This window comes from Impatiens glandulifera, chromosome 9, assembly GCF_907164915.1.
Source record: "Impatiens glandulifera chromosome 9, dImpGla2.1, whole genome shotgun sequence".
Taxonomy (NCBI): Eukaryota; Viridiplantae; Streptophyta; class Magnoliopsida; order Ericales; family Balsaminaceae; genus Impatiens; species Impatiens glandulifera.
This window is the reverse complement of record NC_061870.1, coordinates 35,688,060-35,714,202: the sequence shown is the minus strand read 5'-3', so window position 1 is coordinate 35,714,202 and position 26,143 is coordinate 35,688,060. Positions and strand designations below refer to the sequence as shown.

The window sequence follows — 26,143 nt, the reverse complement described above, 5'->3', positions numbered from 1 at the left end:
TGGAATAGCTTTTAGAATAGTTAGTTTGTGTCTCATTTGCAACTATAATTTTTGTTGTGTAATTACTATGTTTTTGAGAGCTTAGTTTGATGTTGGTTTATTTTGATTCATTTTATAATCTCAAATAAGTCTCATTGTCTAATAAGTTGGTACACTAATTTTAGCAAATAAATTACAGTAGGGCTTAGTTGAATTAAATCTATTAATCAATTTTCTTTTATTTTAATTCAAATAATTAATTAAAATATTATTATTATTATTATTATTCTTTTTTCATACTTTTGAAACTCAACCCGGTGAAAGAACTGGGTTTTTGGGTTTTTTTTTTCAAACGGTTGGATAGAAAAATGAAAGAGTGATAAAAAATATGATAAACTCGCTGGTTGACCTGGGTTGTCGGATTTCGATTCAACTGACGAGTTGATCTGATTTAACTGGGTTAACTACATTTTCGATTTTTTCATTCATCGACCCAGCTCAATTTGACGACCATTCACTGCATTTGTCGGTCCAATGGGCCTGGCCGGATTTTAAAAGTATCATTTTTTATAACATTTCAAAATATTAAGAAAGATTTTATATCCAGCAATTATTTTTCAAATAATCCAAGCCCTTAATGTAGATGAATGAATGGGTAATGTAAAAAAAAACAAAAACAAAAGACATACTGTTAGGAATCTACGACTACCCAACGAGTCAAGACTAGGCGCAGAGAAAGTAAAAACTCGCTTAGTTCGTCTTCTTCAGTTAGGCTCCTACTTTTCTGTGCGGATTCAGTCTAATCTGCAAATTGATCTCCACGAACATCGATTATTCACATCTCGCGTATTTTCTTTGGAAAATCGCCATCTCTTAGGGTCATGGCCGGCGTTCCCACCGCTTCAATGAAACTCCTATTTGTTGAGATGGGTGTTGGCTACGATCAACACGGGTATATATGTCTCGACTTTTTTATGTGTTCATCAATCAAATTATCCGCTTATTTAGAAAAGCCCCCTTTCCACAAATGTTTATGCAGGCAAGATATTACCAAGGCAGCAATGCGGGCCTGCAGGGATGCAATTTCTTCCAATTCGATCCCAGCCTTTAGAAGAGGTATTAAAAGTCTCCTTATTGGGAAACTGATTATTGATTTGTGCTAGCGGCTTGATTTCTTTGTTGTAAAATATGTCAATTCCATTTGTTCCACATTTGTCTTGATACTATCATATCTAAAGACAGTAGTGTTGATCTCCAATGTTTATTCATGCAGGTTCCATACCAGGAGTCTCATCTGAGCAGATGAATCTACAGATAAAGTTGGGAGTTCCTCAAACTCTTCAACAATTCCTAGATATTGACAAGGTCAAGTCTGTATTCCCATAGTAAGTACCTACTTGAGTATCTCTTCTTGTTGTTCTTCTTTCATTTGAATTTGACACCATTTATGTTAACCATGCATGAACCATATTTTGGTAGTGGGCAGATTGAGAATATTGAAGTTGTCGACGGTGGGCTTATATGTTCAAGTGGAACTCAAGTCGAAGAATTGGGAGACAAAAATGAAGACTGTTACATTGTCAATGCAGCCGTTTATGTTGGCTATAGCTAGACATCTTCTTCAACAGGTGATAAATCATATTTCAAGTTATAGTTTCATCATCAACTAAAACAGAAGATTAAATGATTTGACTTTACAATTATGCATTTGTTGCTTATTCTGATTCAACAAATAAGTTGGACAACACTAACTGATGGGGGAAGTTGATGGTGATGTAGAAATAGAAAACAGAAACCATAAATTGGTTGCTTCTAGGCTCTAGCTAGCTTAGTCATGATCAGTCATGGTCATGGCAGCTGCATAAAGAAGCTGATTCCATGTGTCGGGCAGACCAGGAAGGCACCAATGGCTGCAATCGGTGCCAGCATGCTCTCCTCCATAATTGGATGGATGAGCATCTTTCCTCAACTGCGACAATCTTGTTATATCGAGCAAGAAGACTGGTTTCTTGATTCTGGTCAGCACTTTGTTGACCACAATGGCTGCCCTAGGAGGGCCAGCAGGATAAGTCTCTCCCAAGAGGGGTTCTTGTTCTCCATAGCAATCTTTAGATCTTGAGTTCCAGTCCCTTCCTTCATAGTGAGTCGGGGAGATCCCTTGGAAGAAGACTTTGGTCTTTGTGGGATCAACGTATTGGTCAACCCATCTACCCCAAGTTGTGAGTCCTTTATAGAACGCCATCAGACGGTCCATGTCCTTACTCACAGTGGAGCCATCCTGGATATAATCCCATCTGGAGATGATGTGTTGTTACTCACAGTTAGCAACACATGAGAGAGTAATAACAAGTAGGATTAAGAACCAAAATAATAGTAATAATGGTAATTAGGAGAGGAAGGAATCGTACGGTTGGGATTTGCCAACGTGGGTCCACCAATGCCAGGTGTTGAAAATCAACATGTCCATATCCTTCCAGACATTGCCACCTTGGATGGAGTTGAGCTTCAAAACCCTCCCAATCTTCTCTCTCACAATGTCCACCAAATATGTGCTATGGTATAGATACAATGTCACTTCATAATCCTACAAATTACACTACCATATTTTCAAAACAAACAAACAAAAACCCACTATTCATCATGTGGGTAGGCTACTAATACATTAAATGGAATTCAGATGTTAATCTGTAACAACAATTTGTAATAAAATATGATTGTTACATCAGACAAGTTGGAAAAAGAACCAATTTGAATTCATGTGGTGGCATTGATGAGTAGAGGTAGACGTATAATGAATTCACATGACTTTGTGAATTAGTTACTTATAAAAATATATATATATATATATATATATATATATATATATATATATATATATATATATATATATGCAATAAATGAAATTTAGTTAGTTTCCCATTAATTGAGAATAAAGAAGCAAAAATGATGGAGGTGGAAAAGTAGGTTGTGCTTTGCTGTTTGATGTTGATACCCTATCAGGTATGTATAATTGCATATTATTGAGCTACCCCCCTTCTTTTTAAAAAAGGGGTGTGTTTTCATTTTCATTTGGTCTAGTTTTAGGTTTTAATTATAGTATAATCCTTTTTATTAAGACAATAATTATAGACCAAAATGAATGTAAGGTATTTATGATGTTTAAATTAGATATAAAAAGAAAATGATACGAACCAGGAAAGTGACATAGGAGATGAGCTGAGTTCTGGCAAAGGAGGTGTTGGAATTGAATGGGAGAGAGGCATGGATCATACAGGACAATGATTCCCACTGATTCAGACTCAGTGAGTCACCCACAAACATTATCTTCTTCCCCTTCATCTTCCTCAAAAACTCCAACCCATCAAACCTAGCACACATTTCTTTTCAAAACCTCTAATATCTATATATTAAAAAAGGAAATAAATTACTAGTACTAGCAGTACCTGGGGAAATTGTTACAAGAATCAGGGTGCCAGGAATACTTGAGATAGTATCGATCTGGGCGACCGAATTTCTGGCAATCAAACTCTGGGTCTATGAATGGGCATTTTGAAGATTCATAAGAGAAGGATTGGGATGATGATGAGGATGTGTTCTCCACTACCCATTGTCCCTCAAACAAATTGCACCCTGCCGCCGGCGGTGCTGGTTTTGGTTTTGGTTTTGGCGGTGCTGGTTTTGTTGTTGGTGATTTATCTCTCCTCCCCACTTTGGCGCTACTGCCGACATTATTGATTAAAAGGACTCCCGCCTCTGTTGTAATTCCCTTTTGATTTTGATCCAGAAGCAGCAGCAGGAGAAAGACCAGCAATGGAGTAAATACTGACAGTTTGGAAGGTGTATTATGGCCCCCCATCTCTCCAAGCTCTTTCCTTCTCCTCCTTCTTCCTCCTCCCTCCTGCAGTCAGTTGGGACTTGGGAGAGAGACACCTTTATATATAATAATGCTACTTCACAGACACACTCACACACTGAGATTTTGTCTGCTCTGTCTCTATAGTATTTCTTTTCCTTTTTTTCTTTTTCTTTTCTTAATCTTTTGGGGATAAACCCTAATTTTTAATCACTAAAGTTTTCTTTCTTTCTTTATTCACCTCCCATTTTGTTTGAAATTAATGTCATGTGATCCCCGCGAGGGATTGTTGTATTTTTAAATAATATTCTGCTATTACAGTTATTTTATTAATATAGAAATAATATTAAATAATTTAGTTAGGATAAATGATTGCAGGAAGAGATTCGAAAAAGTAAATAATCACAAAAATCATTCCTTCTCACATTCACTCCCCTAATTTCTTCCTAAACTGTAACTCCCAAGTTAGTTATTTGTATATCAATTAAAATTTTATATATATTAATATTTTCATCCATTAACAAAACTTTTCATAATCCCAATTCAAATTCTATATATTGCAAATCAAAATTTAATTTTTGAAAAATTAATACTTTTTAGTTAGAATTAAACACTAAAACTTTGATCCCCTCTTCTAGAAATAAAATAAATGGATATACCTAGCCACCTTGAGTTGGATCCATTAGGGTTAAAATGCACATTTGATTAAATTAGTCTTATTCATTAGGAGTTGTGAACAGTGTTTTAAATTTTGGATTAAAATGTATATAAATACAGGATTGTACGGTGAGATTTGACGTTTTATTCCGTTATGAAAAAAAAAATTATTTTATAATAAATCATTTTTAGTGGGAATAGAATCGTATCTTTAATTAAAGTTAAACTAATAGAGTGGAAATAGAACATTATATATTTTCAAATACTCATTACCATACATAACATACTAGTATTGGGCAAAACCTCTACAATCAAACAAACCAAATATTATTATATAATGATTAACATAAACACATGGATGGAGAGAATATTCAACCATAATCAAAGAAAGAGGATGAATGATGGGCTTCTTCTTGAGATATCTGTTTCTTGGTTTTAAATAATGTGATTGATTTTATACAAATTAATATAATTTTAAAAAAAAAATGTGTAGGCTTCTATTTTGAAAAGGGAAAGAAAAAAATAATTCTAAATAGAGCATGAAGTTTGAAGAATTCGGTGTGCTTTTAAAAGCAATCTGAGCAGCATGCTACTGCGGGTGTTTGGGCTTATTAGAAAAAGAAGAAGTTTTGGTGAGTCCCACAAAGAATTAATTAATTAATTAATTAATTAATTAATTAATTAATATATTTGCATTGATAAAAAAAGTAAAATGTTTAAAAATTGAAATTGGTTGGATCCATCGGTGATAGTGGGCCCCTATCTATTTAATTTATACATTTATTAATTCTGTGGGTACAAAAAAGAAAAAGGGATTATTTATTAGAAATATGTATATGTTTTAATATAAAAAAAAAAAGACATAGGAGAAACAAACAAGGCATTAAGGTAGGAAATGGAAGTTGTAAATTGAATAATGAGTGTTATTTATGGAAGGTTGGTAGAGTGGGCGGGGGGGACCTTTATCTTTTTTGTGGGGATAATAATCATGTGTCCAGAAGTTATGGGATTTACCAATTTCGAAACACAAGCTACTTAATGTTAATTAATTCAAGTTATTAGGAAAATTAAGTTGTTTAATTTATTATAATTAAGAAATATTTACAAAACAAAATCCTTACTTTCCATTATAAGAATCTAGTCGTTCATTTAGTCAACTAATTGTTTTGTACAAATTTATGCTAACATAGAATTGTGCAATGCATGAAATTAATAGGTATTATTATCATTGTTAAAAGTTCGAGAATTTTGTCTAAGTTAATGAGCCAACAAAACAAAACACTATGGATGGGATTATTGATCTTTTGATTTTTGATTTTTGCATTTCTCAACATTTTATAATAGTTTGAGGCATGTGATTTGGAGTTCACGGGGATGCCAATATTTGACTCTTTTCTTTTCTTTTTTTTTTTTACTTTTAGTTAAGTTATATTGTCAGTATCAATTGACATATTTAAATGTTTCCATATTAGATGAATATAAATGATCATAACTAATTCATGTATGTCAAGAAGTTGTTTACATTATTAAGTAAGAAAGAAGGAATCCTATACCAGAATTTGATTGATTCAATTTACATGTTTTTTCTTATTGTTATTTGTACGTACTTTCTTGCCCCCGGTAAACTTTAACAAATCATCAAATATTCATTAGATTCGGGGATAATAGTAATTTTTATCTTCCTGTCTAAAAGATTATTGAGAATGGATTAATTTATCTTTTAATAACGTCGGTCAAACAACTTAGAAGGTGGTGAATTTTCTAATGAGAAAATTTTATGTACATCTATAAACAAAAACCTTGTTTGATTAAACATTTTCTCAAACATAGCTTCCTCACAAATGAAATTTGAAAAAATTGACGAGCCAAACTAGATTCACCGTACTGAATATTCTTTCAGTCTAAATGATAACTTATACCCAACCACAAATTTGGACTGAGAACAAAAAAAAAAATTTGTAACACAAATATGTTGGACTATTAAATCTCTGAGGAACTATCTCGATTCATCTGCAAGATACTTACATCAAATTAGAGTAGTCCAAATAATTGTGACATATGGATTTAAGCAGTAATAAGTTTATTGTTTTGGACTCTCTATTTCATTTTTAATAATCCTAATTTTTTTAAGTTAAAGTAGAGGTCATGACCTTAGATATAATGCTAACTTTCTCTACTAAACAGAAATAATAATAAAAAAAATCCAATTTACTTAATTGGAACGAAATAACGAATTCAGGAAAAAAAATAAATTATTTTGACAAGCAAATCAATACAAGCCAATAATTTTGCTACATTGCCCAATAAGGTAACGATTGTTCTAGCCCATTTTTATCAAACGGGCCTCTTCCAACTAAAACCCAAATAAAGAAAGAAAAACAATAATGAGTCGCTAGCTAGGTTTGGGTTGTATGAATCCAAACGGGCCCAACGTCCCTGAGGGCTGAAGACTCTTTTGTGAGCATTCTGTAAAAAGATCAAACTCCTTGTTTCGTATGTTTGGGTTGGAATTGATTTTATTAACATTGCTTAACTTAAGAGAGTTTAATTAATCAATATATAATAAATGAGAACAAGGATGTTCTTTTTGCTTCTTCTTACAATGGTTTATGCCCAAATTACAGAACATTTTATCAGAATTTTCTTTCAATTTTCATATTACTTTAAAATTGAAAATCAATCATGTTCATACCCTTAAACTGGAAAGTGACTTCCAATATTTACCCATAAAATAAATAAATAAATAAAAATTGGACAACGGCATATAACCCGCAAACACACTTAACCATGCGCAGAACTTGTCGCATGACGGGCTCGAACCCAAGAAGAGAGGATAAATGGGATAACGAATTACGTATGTAGCCCGCAAATACACTTCATCGTTTAACCATGCAAGTTCTGCGTCTGACAAGCTCGAACCCAGGACCTTATGGTGAATATTCACCCTCTTGTTGTCGCTAAGCTAGAAGTGAGGATATTTACTCATATAAAAAATCGAGTTCTATAAAACAAAATTGAAGTATATCAATTCAAGTACTCTATGAAAGAACAAACATGGGGATCAAGATAGTCTTCTTCCTTGTGATCTTGATTGGCATTATTATTAGCATTGTGTTATAATAAATCGATTTATTATACCCTAAACAAAACAAAACGTGCTATCTTATTTCTGCCAAGATTTACACTGCATTTTCAATCAATTGAAAGAAGAAGATGAATATTGATTGAACATAATTCCTTCTATTGATCAATAAGGGAAACTCTTAGAGCTCGAGTAAACATTCATGGTCTTATAAGACGAAGAAACCTGTGCCTCACCCGCTCGTCTGACAATCGTCTCCATATTCTTACAAAGACTCTGTTTCACCAACATTCTCATCATCTTCTTTCCCTCACTCGCCTCCCTTGGATTCATCGGCGAACCAATGGCTATACAACTCCCACCCATCTGCGGCCCAGAATGAGGACCCATTCTTACCTGTCTCTCGTCCTTAAACCATTGAAGCATTTTCGAAGCTCTCTTCTGAGCTAAAGGACTCCCAAGCAACGCCACTCCCAATAGAACCGGCACAATCCCAGCCTTAACCATTTTAAGCCTATGGATAGGGCTTTGATGGGCCAAGATCATCAGAATGTAAACGGCTAGCTCTTGGCATTTTGGCTGATCTTCCCACGTTAAGATCTCGATGAAACTCTCTGGCACAGTTGGATTATTCTCCATTGCCTTGTTTCCTGATACCGTGGCCACCAAGTTTCCTAATATGGCTAGTGCTTTCTCTGAGGTTTCTTTTACGAATGAGAATTGGACAAGAACGTTGGCAACACCGTCGGTGATTAAATCCCTTGCGTTTTTTAAGAGGGTTGAGAGGTTGTATAGTGCGGCTAAGCAGAGTTCTTTAGTCTCGATTGGTATTGAATTGGACTTGAGAATTGAAACAAGGAAGGGGATGGTTCTTGATGCTGTTAGGTTTGGGAATTGGCAGTGGGCAAGTGATGAGATTGATAGGAGAAGTTCTGCGAATTCGTTACTTGTTGTTAAGTCCAATTCTTCGACGCTTTCGGGTATTTTCGACAGAATTCCTGCTTCCACCATTTGTGCCTTGTTCCTGAAAAAAAACAATAAAAAAAACAGGATGATTTGATTTTCTAAATGGGACCCCTGTTTTTAGGGTTTATGAATTATGGGAAGCAAAGTCAAATAAGGTTGACATTTATGGTTCAATTGAATCAACTGTCAACTGTCAAATGGTAATTTTCTTGTTTGTCTTAATTTGCATGTTTGGAATATAGTGTCCAGTCAACCCACCACCAGGGCATAAGTTTTCAATTTTACTTTTATTAAATTATTATGTACCATCCAATATCCAATAGTTATGATTTCCATTTAAGTTTAGACGTTTTTAGTATAATCAAAATTGTATTGTTTATATTAAACTCTTGTTTATGACAAATTTTTATATTTAAATTGAATAAGTAAGCCAAACTTAATTTGAATATTGTTAATAAATGGAGTAATTATTATTATTATGTGGGCAAGGCCAACTTTAAAAGTCAGCAATGGACATCTATTTTCTTGTTTGGTCAGAGTTAGATAAGATTCCATCTATTATTTTCAACTCAAATTTAACATTAAAAATCTCGATGCCACGTCACTCGTGACACTCATTGAACACCCCACTAAACTAGTTAGCTAGTAGCTTATACTAATATTTTGAAAAATATTATTAATTGTATTAAATGAAGATTATTTATAATTATAAGCTTATAAATGTATATCCGAAATAAAAAGTAACAGATTTTAATTACTATTTTTAGGTGTTAATAATGATCAAAAAGTATAATTGACTTACGTGTAAATTCCATTGGCGAGTTCAAGCAACACTTGGACTGCTAGTTTCCGCCGGGAAAGCACCTGCTCCGATCCCAGCATGGCCACCAGCGGCGGAATAACTCCGAGCTCCACCATTGATCGCCGCATTTTTGGGTTGTGTCGAGCCAATATCTTCATTTCCTTGGCGGCGGATTCCTTCTCTTCCGAGTTACCGAAATGGAGATTCTTGACGGACCTATGCAAAGTTATAATCAAACTATCTTCTTCTTTTTCTTTTTGATCGTAATTGTTGTTGTTCTTCATGATGTCACTTGACTTATCGAAGGGATAATGATCAGATGATTGTGTTTTGGCCGAGGAGGAGGAGGATGTCTTAAAGAAGAGGAAACATCGGATTCTGGAAAAGAGTCGGAGCCAAGTAGAGGAAGAATTGGACATGGTTAATGCTTCTGCTGTGGCTGTGGGGGACATTTAATTTATAAGGTATTAGAGAGATGATGAGTTTCAAACTTTTGGGACACTTTCTATATATTGAAATAATTAAGAAAGTCTTTCACTCTTTCTTAAAAGACAGAGCAGGAGAGAGAAAGAGACTTAAAAATGTAGGCCAAAATACACACAAGAAAATAAACACATTCTTTAGAAAGAAAATAGAAAGCCGGAATTCAGGCTCGTTTGGTAAGGTCTACTGTTCATACTAAAATGATCTAGCGGTAGAAAAGTACATATCTTATCCGACCCGAATTGTTCTATTTGATACTGAAGAATCCGGGTTAATTTTGCAAATATTATTAATATAATAACAAAATATGGGCAATGGAAAAGTCATTTTGATAGAACATGGGATGATTTTTATTTTTATTGTCAAAAAAATCAATGGATTAGAACGTGGGATGATATTGATAATTAATAAGGCAGTTAGCTAGCCTAGCCTAGCCTAGCCTTGGAGCATGTGATAAAGAGTGAAGCCATTTGGCAAATATTAATTAATAATTGAGGACCTACCTACCAATATACATAGAAAAAAAAAAGAATTTTAATATTTTTTTTTGCATTGATCTAAATATTAATTAAGATTCAGCGCTGATTGTTATATCTTTCAGAGATGGTGGTCTCCAATAAAAGGAAAATAATCAAGGATAATGATATATTATTATTGATCTAATTAATCACCTTATAAAGTAGTAATAGTTTATGAGTTTTCTTTGTAAAGCAATTGGCAATAACGTTTGGCTTGAGTCTTGACCCAAGCACTATCTATCTGAAAGAAGAGTTCAATTTTGGTTCAAGTAGTAATAATAATAATAATAATAATAATAATGTTTTTTCACATAACTTGTGAAGAAAAACTTTTAGACCTTTCTCTTCTCCTCATCATCAAAATAGTCTTAGTCTATCTATCTATATATGTATGTGAAGAAGTACCCAATCCGATAGAAAATGGCGGTCAATACTCAATATGTGCATCATTATTGACTTTACAAATCTCATATATATACATATATAGTCAAACAATTATTATGTGAAAATTTTCTTATATATTATTATTATTATTGCTTAAAGGTGGTGGTGGTGGTTATTAGGCTGCCCAACCTTTTATTTCTTCTAACTCTGCCCCCACATGACATGGCATCCCTTTTTTAAATATTTAATTACCAAACATCTATGTAATCATACATATATTGCAATGGATATTATTATTTTATATTAATCAAAAAAATCAAACTGCACCAGCCGGGAATTGAACCCGGGTCTGTACCGTGGCAGGGTACTATTCTACCACTAGACCACTGGTGCTTTTGTTATTATCTATTTCATTTTGATAATCAAATAATAGTTTACACACAAATATATTTAAGACATGATTATAGGTGATAATTTTAAGAATATGATAATGTTTTTTTTATAAAAAGACTAAAGTATATTCATATATATAAATAAAATAAATAATAATAATTTAAAATAAAATATATTTTAGTATTTTGGTTAATTAATTTGATGGAGGAGAGAAAAAGTTATATTTTAATTAATTTTGTTGAGTTATTTAAAAAACTTGAATACGAACAAGGCCTTAATATTTTTCTTTAATCGAAATTTTTAAGTGCTGTTTTGACATCAACCTCTAAAGAGAAGTTAACAAATCAGCTACTATTATAACAACATTATATCAGTCTAAATTGAAAGTAACCCGAGGTAAATCCACCTAAAACTATTAACCTAATATTGTAACAAGAGATTAAAATGAAATTAGAAAGAAATACAATATTTCAGATTTCAACACAATCATCATCATCTTCGTCAATGTCCCAATCCACATTTAAAGAGCTTGTAGACTTGATAAGTTCAGTCATTCCTGTAAGATCCTCCAAGTATGTTGGATGATTTATTGCTTCAAGCACAAACTCCATTCCTCTCTTCTTGTATTCCGATACCACCTGCAATCCGACATTAATCTTTCTGATACCCCTTTTATACTAACAACTTTTATGCGTAAAAAAACATAAATTCAACTACTTACATGCCAACTACATGCCGTACAACTGTTTGATGCATGACCTAAAAGCGCCATAATAGAACCCTGGGAGAGCGACCCTCGGATTTGATGGGGCAGAATTCCAAGACCTCCTCCATTACTGGACGAGTCAGAAAACTCGGCTTTCGCAGATATCCTGTACATAACCAGTTAAATCTCTCAAGTCTTGGAAAAAAAATCAACAAAACACCAATTAATTAATTCACTCATTCCAAAATACTCACCTTTGTGGATGATGTAGGATCCGGACTAAAAGTTCAACAGCGAAAGCCGATGCAATAGGTGCAGCTCCTGGCCGTGTAACCGTGCATTGCTGGTCCAAGGTCCGGTTTGCAGTTGACTGCATTCATTCAATGAACCATATTTTTAGATATTAATAGAGTGCAATACCTTTAATTGGGGTTAGAAAATAGAAAAATACATCAATTGGAGCAACAACGTCGCTACAAAAGTAACATCCAAGTCTTTGCTCGTTACTAATATTGATTTGAGGACCAGCTCCATGACGCATAACCAAATAGCTATCAAAACCTAAAGCCGCGGTCACAGTAATCTGTTAAATAAAACAACGTTGACCAAAAAAACATTAATAGTCTTTTTCTTGGTGGGTATGAAGAAAGCAAAGGAAAGAGACAAACCACCAACCAACCTTGTTAGCTGAAGCAGAAAGAAGAGTGGGGAGCCATCTGCTTTCTCTAGTATCAGTCAACAAGAAAATAACATCGTGACAATCAATTAAATCATGTAGTTTCCTACAATCTTCCATAATCTTCTCCTCCTCTTCGACAGATATAGCGTGCCCAGGCATCGGAATACCCATTACAACACCTTCAGCATCCTAAAGAGATAATTCTCAGTCTCTTGTAAGGAATATTACAGCAAACTGGCAAATAATTAAAGATAGTTACCACATCTGGGAATATTCTCTTCAGACTCTTAACAGCTGCTACAACTTTAAAATCACCACCGTTGAGGCAATCATCAAATGTGTATAGGGATTGTCTTAGGGGATTCGACATAGCCACCTTACCACTGTCAACTAACGTTATTTTTTTTACACCCCAAGCCTGTAAATGTATCAGATTTTTCATCATCATTCAAAACACGAGAATAAATGGTAAGTGTGATAATAGATTCTCACCATAAGACTGCGAGCAACCTGGCAACCAAGTGTGCCTGCACCTAGAAGAAGGCACTTGGCGGAAGCCAAGGTATTCATATCCAAGGATGGAATAATTTCATTAGATCTCGTTTGCTTTAAATTTAGATCCTCCAAGTAAGTTGGATGATTTATCGCTTCAAGCACAAATTTCATTCCTCTCTTCTCGTATTCTGACACCACCTGAAACCACCACCATCAAACGTTATCCCACATAACCCCCTTTTATACCTACCCATTCTCTGCAATTAAGAATGTCCTACAAAAAGCAAATACCACGTACATGGCAATTACATGCCGTACAACTTTTTGATGCATGACCCACTAGCGTCGTCTGAGAATACTGGTGGAGCGACCCTCGGATTTGATGGGGTAGAATTCCAAGAGCTCCTCCATTACAGGATGAGTCAGAAAACTCGGCTTTCGCAAATATCCTGTACACGACCAGTTAATTTGAAGTGGGTTTGAAAAATTCTATAACGCACCCAGAAATTCGTTCTTAGATACTCACCTTTGCGGATGATGTAGGATCCCAATTAAAAGTTCAACAGCAACAGCAGAAGCAATAGGCGCAGCTCCTGGCCGTGTAAACGTACATTTCTGGTCCAAAGTTCGTTTTGCAGTTGACTGCATTCATTGAACGATATTTAGTATATCAATAATAGAGTGCAATACCTTACTCAACCTCTGAAACTATAACAACAACAACAATCTGGTTCAGGGTTAGAAAATTACATCAATTGGAGCAACAACGTCACTACAAAAGTAACATCCAAGTCTTTGCTCGTTACTATTGCTTTGAGGACCAGGTCCATGACGCATAACCAAATAGCTATCGAAACCTATATCCGCGGTGATAGTAATCTGTTAATAAAAACACAGAGCAAAAAATTAACAATCTTCTTGGTGGAAGAAGAAAGCAAAGAGGGAAAGGGGCAAACTAACCTTGTTAGCTGCAGTGGAAAGGAGAGTAGGGAGCCACCTGCTTTCCCTTGTATCGGTCAACAAGAAAATCACATCATGAGAATCAATTAAATCATGTAAGTGCCTACAATCTTCTATAATATTCTCCTCTTCTTGGATAGATATAGGGTGGCCGGGCATCGGAATAGCCATTACAACACCTTCTGCATCCTAACAAGAAAGGAGGAACGCTCAAAGAGAAAATTCTAAGTCTTATAAAATAGTTGCAGCAAACTGGAAATAAAGCTAGTTACCACAGATGGGAAGATTCTCTTCAGACTCTTAACAGCTGCTACAACTTTAAAATCACCACCATTGAGGCAGTCATTTAATGTGTATAGGGATTGTCTTAGGGGATTCGACATAGCCACCTTACCACTGTCAACTAACGTGATTTTTTTGACACCCCAAGCCTGAAATTATCTCAGGTTTTCCATCACCATTCTTTAATGATAGTTCTTTAATGATAATAGACTCTCACCATAAGCGTGCGAGCAACCTGACACCCAAGTGCCCCTGCACCTAGAAGAAGGCACTTTGTGGCAGCCAAGGTATTCATATCCAAGGATGGCAAAGCACGCCATCTCATTAGCTTTAAATTTAGATCTGCAGCCGATTCCGCTAACCTGTAGAAGTTTAGTTCTTATACATATACAAGTTCAACAATTAGTATAGGAATTACGACTATGGCGACACAAATACCTTGCCGGGTCCATGGATTTAGCAAGACTGATGAACCTAGGTAATGCCTTTTCCCTATTTAGCTCCCATCCGACACACTTGGGCATGTTATTAGGATCCTTCCATCCTAATAACACATTACTGACATTATCAGGGAAAGTAGTGTAATTGCACTGTAAAAATCTAGTAAACAGAATGAGCAGCACTGTTTTGTTTTATGTTTTTCTATCTCGAATTCATGACTGCACATGTTTTTCCTTGCAATTAGAACCTAATGGAGTTTTCATTTTTTTAAACTAATATAAACTAGTAAATAAATTCTTGAAGAAGTTACCAATTTTTGCTGAAAGCAGTGCTTCACCCACAAGGGATAAATTCAAATCCGCCAAACCCTGGTTTTCACGATAGCAGAAGAAACGAACCCTTTCAATATTCCATCTTGAACAAATAAGTGCAAGGAAGTTGCGAAGAGGCCATCCAGGATTATTTGGAAGGTGATAAGGGTCATAGAAGCCAAAAATTATCTGCAAGTTCCATGAAATTTACAATGGCAAATATCCATTCATTAATCTTTAATCTTTCAAATTATAAACAAATCCAATGCTTTGCATATTGGAAAAAAGAGAAATATAAACAGACCTTATCAGCATCCTCTTGGCAAGCTTCCCAATGGTTTAGGTTCTTGATGGTAACATTAGAGCTTGAATCAAAACAAACAAGAAAAAACGGAACATCTGCAGCAACTAATATGCTTTAGATACTCATTGACATTAGCATGCAAAATAGTAGTGAAATAAGGAAATGCCATCTCCACCTGCTGTTGAACTTGAGCTGCGCCACTCATTACAGGCTACTCTCAGTGATTCCGCCTATATACACCAGAAAATTGCAGCTTCAGTAATTAAATGAGCAAATTGTACAACTTTCATAGATGTCTGTGGTACCTCTTGTATGCTGAACCACTGGGAGGCTGGCTTCAATTTGACCAATGTTGCAGGAGGATCAAGCATCAGTGCAGGAAATGCAAACCAGTAATGAAACCTCCATTTCTTAAGGTCTGCAAACGAGATTAGCAGGAACCTCGAAAGTAATGCAGCATCTTCTTCTGCTTTCCCTGAATGAATGTCTTCCCATATCTAACATATGAAAGCAATAATAGTTTGATGTTAGAACATTGTTATTTTGTTCACCAAAGAATTGCATCATCCCGTAACCCCTAAAGCTCCTTTAACCTAACAAGTGCCATTGAATTTATACAAATCCTTGATAAAACAGAAATGAAGATAATATCATAGAAACCTTTTTTGCTTCTGCTTTTAGTAAACTCTGTCTGTCAAGATTACGGAAACTCTCTATTGTATTTGTATTGTAAATAACACCAGGGACTGAACATTTGTTTCTGTTGCTGCGACTAGTCAATGGTACTGATTGCTCACTTGGTTCAGGAGGCAAAGATTCAGCATCCAGAGTTAGGTTATTTGATACTTTAGTTTGTGAACACGGTGCATAAAAACCTGTCACACAAACAAATTGGGGCATATTGAGTTTAAGTAAGATTGAGGACTGACAAATTTTCATGACAATCTTAAACTTATAGATCAAAGAAGAACAAACAAACACAAAAATAAGTTTATTTCTTTTGAGATGACATACCAGTAATCGGAATGGGAGATTCATCAATTCCTAACTCGTTGAGCTTCAACGAAGATAATCTATGCCAGAAGCCCTCGTTGACAGTACTATGGAATGGGGCAAATTGCAGAAGGGGCACACTTGGCTGATCTGTCATGCTTGAAGACCAAAGTTTCTTCTGTGTTTTCAGAAATCACTCCTACTATACCTAACCGAACCACATTAGAACTTCATCGGAGAAGGAATCAAATAAATGAAGATCAAGAAAATCAAGAAAGAATCTAATCGGAAAAGCCATAGAGAGAATCTGAATTGCATGAAGATCAGAGCAAAATTGTACCTACGATTCTGGAATCAACAATTCCTGTGAAGTTGTTAGGGATGCGTAGAAGATCCAAACTAGACAATTTCTTGCGCGCAAACTAAACAATTTCTTACTTGCTTTTCATCTATTTGTACGCCATTGCCTCTATTCTCACACCTGCAAGTTTTTTTTTTTTTTTAGAAAGTTTACTTCTCTCTATTTAAGATTATTGTATAAGTTTAAAAATAAGATATTGCTGCAAAGCTTATAGTAGTCGTTAAGTCACAAAACTATATTAGTTGTAATAAAATTAGTTGTATTATTCCACCTTCTCATTTAAATTTTGTATATGTAATTCAATAAATATATATTCTTTAAAAGAAAATTAATAATAAAGTAAATTTTTTATATGATATATATATATATATAGTATAATTTTATAAAAAATAAATAAATATATTTAAATGTGTTTACTACCATTGGAATTGTGTATTGTGATTCTTAATCAAGACCCCAATTTCAAATTAAGGGAATTGAACCCTTGACTTCTAACTTATTATGTAATATATATTTTTTTAGATAAGATTCTTAGCACTTAAATGTAGTAAAATCTTATTAAAGTTATTCATTTTACATAAGAACATTTCTTTTTTTGATTGAAAATAAATTTGAATTTGAAAAGTGTTTAGTATAAAAGTCTCTTGAATATGAGATTCTTGAATTGTGTTATGAAAATAAATAAAATCCCTCACAACTTCTTAGTCCTATAAAGATATTATAAATAAAAGTTTAATGGTTTAAATCAATTTTGTTTTTGCTAAGATAATGCAATTTATTTATATAACATGAAAGGGACTACAGACTCAAATATAGCTTTGAAACAGGCTCAAACACAGACAACAACAAATATGAACAAAAAGAAATCATAGAAAAACAATGACTACATAACATGAACATAGAAGTTAAAGTAGTAGGCAGAGATAATATAAGCATTATCAACAAACCAACACTCAATGATATCACATGTAAACCAACAACTACAAACATATATTATATGAGTTCAAAATCTTCAAGAGGACGAGCTGGAAGATTCAATGTAGGAGATTCTTTGCCTCTTCTTATCCATATTTGTTGTTGTTGTTCTAGGCGAGTAACCAGTAGAGACAGAAGAACCTTTATCCACGATCATGGTGAGAGCCTGGTGCACAGAATTTGCCAAACTTTGGCTATCAATCATCATCATCTCATTCCTGCTTGTGAAGACAAACAAGTGCTTAACTCGGGTACCTAAGGTTGAGATTTCAGCCTTGACCACGGTCAGATGAAGTGCATTAAGTGCTTGTCTAACTTCTGATAAAAGATGAGGTCTGTAATTGCAGCAAAGTGTGGCTGTGAAAGAGTTAATTAATGATCCTCCTTTAGCCTTTAAAGGTGTGATCTTTACTTCATCTGAATCAAGAGGAATAAGTAAACCCTTGCTTGCTTCATTTGCTGTTTCCTTCATTTGTTTCACTTGGCTTATAACTTCAGCAAGTAATGCAGCTTTATCCATCTGCAATTAATTAATTAATTTCAGATGAACCCAAATCAGGACAGAACATTAGACAAAACCATTCCATGTATAAACAAAAAACAAAAACAAAAAAAAAGTTGACCTTTTCATTGGAAGGAACAAGACCACGAAGTGTTGAGAGATGAGCATTGATTCTTTCCCTCCTTCTCCGTTCAGCCTCGCTGTGACTCTTGAGAGCGGCCATGATCTTCTCCTCAGATAACCCATCTTTCTTTCCGTCTCTATTAACGACGTTAGACTTCACAAGCTCACATTTTTCAGCATCCAACACCAAAGACTGCGAAACCGACATCGACCCACCACCTAAATCAGGAGAATAATTCGGTCCATGTCCACGTCCAACTAAAGATCCAGTCATGTTCATCATGCTTCTTCAAAAAAGGGCGGTCAATACTCAACAGAAAAACAAAAACGATCAATCTTGAAATCTATGGATCGGCACCAGGTGGGCGAGTGGTGGGGGCGAACCAAAAGGAAAGCTTTCTAAGACGGAAGAGAGGCTTGGCTGAAGTAAAGGAAGATGGGACGTCTGCTGTTGCTGCTGCTTCTGCTGTGTTTATGGTTTTGGTCATACCTTCGAATATTGGGGGAGAAAGTGTTTAATTAGGTTTTTCAAAGATGTCAATTAGAGAACATCCACATTTTCCTCTTTATGGGTTTGAATTCGTGCATTTCAATGTCGAGAATCGTTGTGTGTGCAGGGTTTTGATTACGGTAAACGGAGCTGGGGCCTGGGAGAATCGATGAATATACAAAAATAGAATCCAATCGGAACCCTAAAACATGTTGAGAATGGAGAAACGGACAAACTTTGGTGGGGATAGAGGTCGGTTTGACGATTTTGGTTTCTGGCTCTGTACCCAGCTGGGGGCTGCTGCTGCCTTCTTAATATATATCTGTTGCAAGTTTGACTAATCACTATAAATGGGCTCCACTTACCTTTAATCAATTATTTTGCAGGCCATTGAAATTACTATTTTAAAACACAATATCTATAAATAAGCCCTTCAAATATTTCTCAATTTTTAAATTACATTTTAAGTTTTTGTTTTTATAAATTCTCTATTTAAATAGAGTTTGAATGGGCTTAAAAAAACACGTGTGAATAAAAAAATTATAAATAAAACGAATGTATATTTTGTCTATTTTTTTTTTTATGAATAATAGGAGAAAACAATAAATTAAATTAAAAAAATTAAAAAATTAAAGAGTTTATCATATTTCTACCTCAACATAAATCAGTCACCCGAACTCTAACATAGATTAGCCATAAATTAAATTAATATAATTTTATTTTTTTCGGAGTGAACTGACCGCGCACCAGAGTAGTTAATAAGAGATCAAATGTCATGGATTCGATTCTTACCTAAAACGTTTTAAGTTAAATGATGTTGAGTTAAAGTGGGCATACTGTTATCTTTTATATATATATATATATATATATATATATATATATATATATATATATATATATATATATATATATATATTCTGTTAAGTAATTTTTTTTTTTTTTAGAATATTGAGTTAACATGTAATAACCTTCTTAAAGTAATTTTAATCGAATTCAATTTCCTACTCTTTGTTTTCATTTAAACTCTAAATACTTATTTATTGTTAAAGCAATAAATAATTAAAGTATATATATTAAATTAGTAAAAATGGTCATCATCTCGTTTAAAATGGATTCATATTTAAAAATGGCTTAAAAAAACAAATATTTTATGGGTTTATGTAGAGTCAAAAAGACACATCATTAGAGGACACAAAATAACCCCGGCCCTGAGACGTTGTTATAGCTACAAGATAAGTGACCCTTTTTTTGTGTGGTGGTTATAAATTTATAATATAAATTATTTACAAATTTAGGTTCTGAAAAATCAAGTAACTTACAATTTGTATCCCAAACCCAAACAAATTGACCGCACATGTCCAAAACAAATAATTTTTTTTTGTAAATGTACACAAACATGACAGTGTAAGAGTGAGACTATTTTTTATAATTTCCTTTTTATTACCAATTTGGTTCCATTTTTATGAGATTATTAAAAAAAAACATTAGTCATCCAAAAATGGTTAATAAAACAGTGAAATGAATATGATTACAATAACTAAATAATGGTCTGCCATATCCCCATTTTTTTTTAACACGAGGGTGTCTAAATTTGTCAAATTATAAAACAATTCAAAACCTATTTGAAAATTGTTTCTCACCTAACTTGGACAAGTCCTTTTGATAATAATAATCTATTTGAAAATTATTGGTTTTCAATTTTATTAGTCTGTCACTCGTTACTAATCCTAATATAGAAACAACCCAAACTTCGTTGAAATAATTCACACAATCATATCTCAAGAAACAACAATATATAGATAAAAATAAAATTGTTTTCTAAATACACCCAATAGAATATTTTAATGTAGTTAATGAATTATTATTTTTTGTTTCATGTTTGTGGTATTTATTTAGTCAGTGAGGTATTTTTCTTTTGTATGTGTTCTTAGTCACTTTTAACAATAGTCTTGGTCTTCTGGCCGACATTAAATTGCATTGATTATGATGTATTTAATTTTAATATTTTTTAAAACTCTTTTATTGTTTCATTTGTTAATACTATAAGACCTCTAATAAAACTGATGGTTATTACAAATATATATATATATATATTATTGTTTAATTTTCAGTTTTGATTAATGGCTTAAACTTATTTATTTTGTTTTATCCCTCCAACATACAAAATAACTTGATTTACCCCTATGCATTTATTTTAGCCTAACTAGATAATCTTCTAAGTTCAATGACAATTCAATGATTAAATAACAAAATCAAATTAAAGAGAATTATTATTATTATTATTTTGTGAAATCATATATGATCAAATGGTCAATATTTCTTATACTCTTAAGTTAATAATCTCTTAATTGATAATCTTCTGATCAAATGTTTAAGCAAATAAATCAATGTATGTTCCAAATAATCAATTCACGCATTGAATATTATGAATTTCATCAAATAAGCTCAATTAGTCATATTTCATTTTATATTATTATTAATTTTTTATATAATTGAAATAATAATTATAGGAATAATGCTAACTTTCTATATTAAAAAATATTAAATTTGGTAACAAACTTATGAGAAATAGTATTTGGTTTAATTTTCTGCTTTGCTGTGTGATCTTCCCAATACCAACGTAAAGAAGAAGAAAAATCTTACTTTAAAATAAAATATGTTTTTTAATAATAATTAAAAACTATTAAATCATAGTAAGTAGATAGTTGCTGTTTATACTTGTCTATTATTGTTTCTTAAATGACGTGATGCTTTTTAAAATCAAATATTAAAATGAATTTTGGAAACAGCTTAAATTCAACCTTAATTATAAGGTATAAATTAATACTTTTTTTATAAGGTGGAAAATGATGGATAATTTAGATCATTACACTTGAATTGGCTTTCTCATGACATAGACATATAGTTATTTAATTAGTGAACAAAATACATAATTTAAATTTAAATTACTCTGTATTTGGTTTGTGTTTCATTAGATAACCTTTTTGTCGGTCGGAACCAAATTATGATGGCTGAATGACCTCATGGCAATTTATATAGAAAGCAAATACAAAGTTGCCACTAAAATACTGTTAATTTAGACAATACAACCAAAAAAAATACTAATCCCACCTCACCTATCAATTTTTTTTTTAACTATCATAACATTATACAACTACTATAACCCCGCTTCAACTCAAAGCGCTTTCAGATCGAACCCGTGACATTTTAATTTTTTGAGCCAACTTTTACCACAAGTTACCTCCAAAGGCTCCCATTACTATTATATTAATCTTAAAATAACTTTAAGCAAAATAAAGATGACCTAAGAGAAATATGCAAATTTTATGACTGTCCTACAAATTCAACTTTCATTTGATAAAACAAAAAAATAGGTTAAAACAATTATATGGGAATGGGATTGCAAGTTTAATTCTTTAATTAATATGATAATATATTTATCTGACAAAAACAAGAAGTTGACATTATTAATAAATTTTTATTTTTATTTTTTATATAAATTATTTGTCTAGATTCAAACCTTCTTAGATAACAGCACTATTTTATTGTTATAGCCCACATTTAACTACTCGATCAAAAGTCAACAAGAAGGAATTAAGGAGTTTCATTAAGAATTGTTCAATATTGATTTTATAATAGTATTAAATATTTATTGTTTTTAAACTGTCAAATTGAGTTTAGAACTATTAATTTCATTTTTAAAATCACTATGACATCACTTTGGAGGGTAGATATGGTGGTTGAAGCAGAAGTTGCAAAGTTACAGTTCAACATATTACAGAAACTAAAGAAGATGCTATAAGTTTGCTGTGATTAGTGGAGAAGAAGAAGAATCCTGTTTTTTTTCTTGCTGCTTAATTCCATCGGCTACATGCGCAACCACTCCTGCTCCGGCATTGTGAAGCCATTCATTTTTCACCTGAATCGACACGAATATCCCTTTTATAGGACTAACAAAACAAAACAAAAATCGGGAAATTGAAATCTATTATTTACATGGATGTTGTTATGAGCAAAGAAGGGCCAGAACGATGAGTGAAAGCTTATATCAACCTTCTTCCATCCTAATTGTTGTAGTCCATGTATCATTTCCTCTGTTCCATAAAAAATGTAATTTTACCATTTAACCCCCAACCGGTAACTAATTCATTATGTTATTATGATCACCTTCCATGATGTCATGGTATTCAACTGTATTCTCCTCCACAGTTGGTGTCTTTTGTGCCGCTGCTTTCGCCTTAACTGCTTCAGGAGAAAATTGAGGGCCTTCTGAAGGAATTGGGGGACAGTATTCAACATCTACAACGTGCTTGTAACCATCCAAAGATCGAAGTGGAGGCTGCCCAATTATTATCAACATTATCAAAGGATCCATCAATCTAAGTAAGGATGGAATAATCATGGAAAAAGTTACTCACTTTAACAAGCTCTGTTTCCCTCCTTACAGAGGATGTCCTCCACCCAACCATATCTAATTTTCATCATATTAAGGAACTATATATAATGATAATCATTGAAAAAAAGGGAGACATGGTGCAGGCATATAGAAAAAGATACGATCATATGAAACGTTAGCATAAAGAACACGGCTTCTGAATGAGGCAAGAGCAGATCTACAAAAAAAACAAGAGGGTAAAGTTAAACACAACCAACAGAGAAGAATAGAGACAACCCTCAAGAGATAAGAAACAAACATACATAAAGTCTCCATCCTCACTATCAGAAGTCATCCTCAACAGTAGAGGTGGTTTGTCAGGTTTACCATCGGTTAGATACAGTTGACTACCAGTCCGGCCAACAATGAAGGAAGCTATTAATGGAGCCAGCTTCTCTAGGATAGGTACTCCAAGAAGAAATGGAAGCTGAATTAAGAAGATGAATAAACTGTACAGATCTCAGACTCTATTATTATCATTGTTTTCTTTAAATTAAAGTTGTTATTGAAGAAAACGAACCTGCTTCTTCCCCCTCACCCCTAGATGAGGAGTTGCCAAGGTAATAAAATTGATCGGCTCCAATCCAGCAATCATACCTTTTCTGGATGGAAGTGCCCCCTCCAAATCTGGTTCAGTATCCGTGCTACTGGTGGTGCTTGGTGAGTAAAGCACACCAATGGCATATCTTGCAAACAATCCGCCAAGAGAATGAGCCAAAAATGATATTCTTTTTAAGCTCCCCTTCTTTTTCACTACTTCCATAACCTATTTCTCAAAACAAAATTAAATTGTTTTTATGCTTGATTGTATAGATGCATTTGTTTCAGCACTAGCTTCAGAAACATCATTTTTTTGTGTGTATTACACATGAGCAGTGAATAAATGGTCTATTGAAGACTCACTTCATTTGCTAGTCGTTTTCCAGCTCCATCAATGCCTGTAAAAGTTTTTGTGAATGTGTTTGATGAACTTGCTGCATAAGAAGAAAGCACTAATCATCATTATGATCAAGAATAAGTCAGTAATTAAACAAGAAAAACAAAGAACTCAATCCCCAGTTCTTGCTTATCATGGTTTTAGTGAAATTTTCTTTACATTGAGAGATGGAAAAGAATAAGATACCATATATCAAAAATCTTTTTCCAAGACGCCTCTTCAATTCTGCTTCAAAATAAATCCAGTCACTTGGACTACATGAAGATGAAAAGATTGATAACAGTGAAAATCAATAGGAAAAATAACAAAATGAAAATTTAACTAACTGGTATACAATTCCTTCTTCCTGCTAATTTATGCTTATGATTCTTTCTCAATCTAGGTTTTATTTTGATACCTGGCCAATATACCATGAACAAGGACAAGAAGATGATCAGGTTCATCTTTGATATCAACAATGCCCCGTGGTGATGAAACAATTGCTTGAGTGGAACTCATAGCTTCAGCTCTGAGAGGTTGAGATTTCAAGATATTGTTAAACCCTGTCAAGTTTCCACACCAAGAAGCTCAGACCAAGTGGATAAAACTATCCTACATATAAACCACCAATTCATGATCATATGAAGACAAGAAATCACATGTTCAATCCTAGTACCATCATGAATACAGGCGATGCAATCTCATTTAAGAAGACAAGAAATCATATGTTCAATCCTAGTTTTAGGGCACTGCAGCCTGAAATTCAATCATGCTTATTCTCTAGTTTCTTCATCCCTAATTGATCGATGCATGCCTCCTAAAGCAGACGATCAATCCGAATAGGGTAAAACCAAAAGAATTGTACTGAATACAGAAAAAAGGACAAAATTACCAGCAAAATTGAAGATGTTGAAGCTCCACCTGGAATTCTTTTCTCTGTTAGCCGATGAAGATGAAGGAGAATTTGATGAAGGGGAGGAGAAGGTGAGTGATGAAGATGAGGGATGAGAGGATGAGGGTAATTGATCGTTAATCCTGAGGTTCAATCTGGGAGAAGAATAGTGTAGAAAAGGCACGGATGAGGCCATAATAAAAACGTTGGGTTCTATGCAGCAGGAATATAAATATAGTAAAATCCCAAATTTAGAGACAAGAATGGCGTCCGTTTGTCGCTGCTGCTATGCCAGCAGTCAGAATCACAGCCACTTCCATTCATTCGAAGCCCATCCCTTGGAAGAAGAAGAAGAAGAATACGCAATTTTATTCTTTATTTCAAGTTACTGCATTTCTCCTCCCCACTTTCATGGAAAGTGAATCACAAGCTAATTCAATAATCTAGGTATACCTAAACAAAGATATCATCTTCAGCTAACTAACAAAGAAAGAAAGAAAGATATGACAAATTGCATATGATGATTCGTGGATGCTTGCTAAGAGGGCTTACGATACCCATAAAAAATAAATTTATTTATTTAAATTCGAAAAATAAAATAATTTTGCATTATAAATTAAATAAAGTTATCTAATTTAGTTTTGTTTGGATACATGTTATAACGTTAAACTTGAATGGGTGGACTGATAGATAGGAGAGAGAAGTCTTTAATTTGGCTTCTTCTCATTTTTTCATTCTTAAATTTGTCTCGCCTTATGTATTATCCGGAATAGTTTTTTATTTTAATAATTCATATATAATGAAAAATTAAAAGAAAAAGAAAATTATAAAATATATATAAATATATTTTAAAAATCATTATAATTTTTTCTGAATAGTTTATTTAGATTTTTTTTGTTAAAATGCAAGAGGTTAGTTTACAAAAACAAGTGGCCCAAAGTGCAACCGTATATATTCCAGATTGGAGACTCATCTATGAATTAGTTGCATTAAGTATAAGATCAGTTAATCAAATACATAATACTAACAAAAAAAAAAAAAAAAGTTTGTAAAAAACTTATATTGCAAATTAAAAAAAGTGTGGGCTTAGGACAGACTTCTAATAAAAAATTTGATGAAATGACATAATGATGGGTCAAATTCGAAAAATAACTTACACTC

General features: G+C 33.4%; 6 protein-coding genes and 1 non-coding gene across 11 annotated transcripts; 1 reads left to right on the top strand and 6 right to left on the bottom strand.

Moving 5' to 3' along the window:
• The first annotated feature begins 683 nt into the window (after positions 1 to 683).
• LOC124914216 lies at positions 684 to 1,787 on the top strand. The gene is made up of 4 exons (XM_047454719.1): positions 684 to 931; positions 1,019 to 1,095; positions 1,253 to 1,364; positions 1,459 to 1,787. Exons 1-4 carry the CDS (start codon positions 861 to 863, stop codon positions 1,589 to 1,591), a joined length of 393 nt encoding a protein of 130 aa, XP_047310675.1. The 5' UTR covers positions 684 to 860; the 3' UTR covers positions 1,592 to 1,787.
• Positions 1,595 to 3,913, bottom strand: LOC124914215 (protein trichome birefringence-like 38). Its single transcript, XM_047454718.1, has 4 exons — positions 3,423 to 3,913; positions 3,172 to 3,346; positions 2,388 to 2,563; positions 1,595 to 2,273 (listed from the first exon to the last, which is right to left on the bottom strand). Exons 1-4 carry the CDS (start codon positions 3,833 to 3,835, stop codon positions 1,808 to 1,810), a joined length of 1,230 nt encoding a protein of 409 aa, XP_047310674.1. The 5' UTR covers positions 3,836 to 3,913; the 3' UTR covers positions 1,595 to 1,807.
• Positions 3,914 to 7,736: 3,823 nt separating this feature from the next.
• LOC124916348 (U-box domain-containing protein 7) lies at positions 7,737 to 9,758 on the bottom strand. Its single transcript, XM_047457067.1, has 2 exons — positions 9,340 to 9,758; positions 7,737 to 8,595 (listed from the first exon to the last, which is right to left on the bottom strand). Exons 1-2 carry the CDS (start codon positions 9,756 to 9,758, stop codon positions 7,737 to 7,739), a joined length of 1,278 nt encoding a protein of 425 aa, XP_047313023.1.
• Positions 9,759 to 11,046: 1,288 nt separating this feature from the next.
• Positions 11,047 to 11,117, bottom strand: TRNAG-GCC. Its single transcript has one exon. It is a non-coding gene; the product is annotated as a tRNA-Gly (tRNA).
• Positions 11,118 to 11,433: 316 nt separating this feature from the next.
• On the bottom strand, positions 11,434 to 16,790 carry LOC124914502 (ubiquitin-like modifier-activating enzyme atg7). Of its 4 annotated transcripts, none has more exons than XM_047455065.1 (21): positions 16,629 to 16,790; positions 16,310 to 16,516; positions 15,956 to 16,170; positions 15,601 to 15,792; positions 15,471 to 15,525; positions 15,296 to 15,390; positions 14,991 to 15,180; positions 14,678 to 14,783; positions 14,457 to 14,601; positions 14,230 to 14,388; positions 13,958 to 14,146; positions 13,748 to 13,876; positions 13,524 to 13,639; positions 13,296 to 13,446; positions 12,995 to 13,195; positions 12,762 to 12,920; positions 12,503 to 12,691; positions 12,275 to 12,406; positions 12,078 to 12,193; positions 11,839 to 11,989; positions 11,434 to 11,755 (listed from the first exon to the last, which is right to left on the bottom strand). In XM_047455065.1, exons 2-21 carry the CDS (start codon positions 16,443 to 16,445, stop codon positions 11,588 to 11,590), a joined length of 2,994 nt encoding a protein of 997 aa, XP_047311021.1. In that variant the 5' UTR covers positions 16,446 to 16,516; positions 16,629 to 16,790; the 3' UTR covers positions 11,434 to 11,587. The 4 variants fall into 4 exon arrangements, with proteins under 4 accessions (XP_047311021.1, XP_047311019.1, XP_047311022.1 ...); XM_047455063.1 differs by having other exon boundaries at positions 16,310 to 16,496; XM_047455066.1 differs by having other exon boundaries at positions 16,310 to 16,490.
• A 725-nt stretch (positions 16,791 to 17,515) lies between these two features.
• Positions 17,516 to 19,035, bottom strand: LOC124914866 (transcription factor bHLH30-like). Its single transcript, XM_047455485.1, has 2 exons — positions 18,248 to 19,035; positions 17,516 to 18,144 (listed from the first exon to the last, which is right to left on the bottom strand). Exons 1-2 carry the CDS (start codon positions 18,530 to 18,532, stop codon positions 17,662 to 17,664), a joined length of 768 nt encoding a protein of 255 aa, XP_047311441.1. The 5' UTR covers positions 18,533 to 19,035; the 3' UTR covers positions 17,516 to 17,661.
• Positions 19,036 to 22,410: 3,375 nt separating this feature from the next.
• Positions 22,411 to 25,492, bottom strand: LOC124915420. 2 transcript variants are annotated; one of them, XM_047456132.1, is made up of 11 exons: positions 24,983 to 25,492; positions 24,509 to 24,653; positions 24,298 to 24,365; positions 24,078 to 24,148; positions 23,695 to 23,940; positions 23,438 to 23,601; positions 23,297 to 23,352; positions 23,158 to 23,210; positions 22,907 to 23,078; positions 22,736 to 22,833; positions 22,411 to 22,658 (listed from the first exon to the last, which is right to left on the bottom strand). In XM_047456132.1, exons 1-11 carry the CDS (start codon positions 25,176 to 25,178, stop codon positions 22,536 to 22,538), a joined length of 1,392 nt encoding a protein of 463 aa, XP_047312088.1. In that variant the 5' UTR covers positions 25,179 to 25,492; the 3' UTR covers positions 22,411 to 22,535. The 2 variants fall into 2 exon arrangements, with proteins under 2 accessions (XP_047312088.1, XP_047312089.1); XM_047456133.1 differs by having other exon boundaries at positions 24,298 to 24,336; positions 24,983 to 25,125.
• Between the last annotated feature and the right edge of the window lie 651 nt (positions 25,493 to 26,143).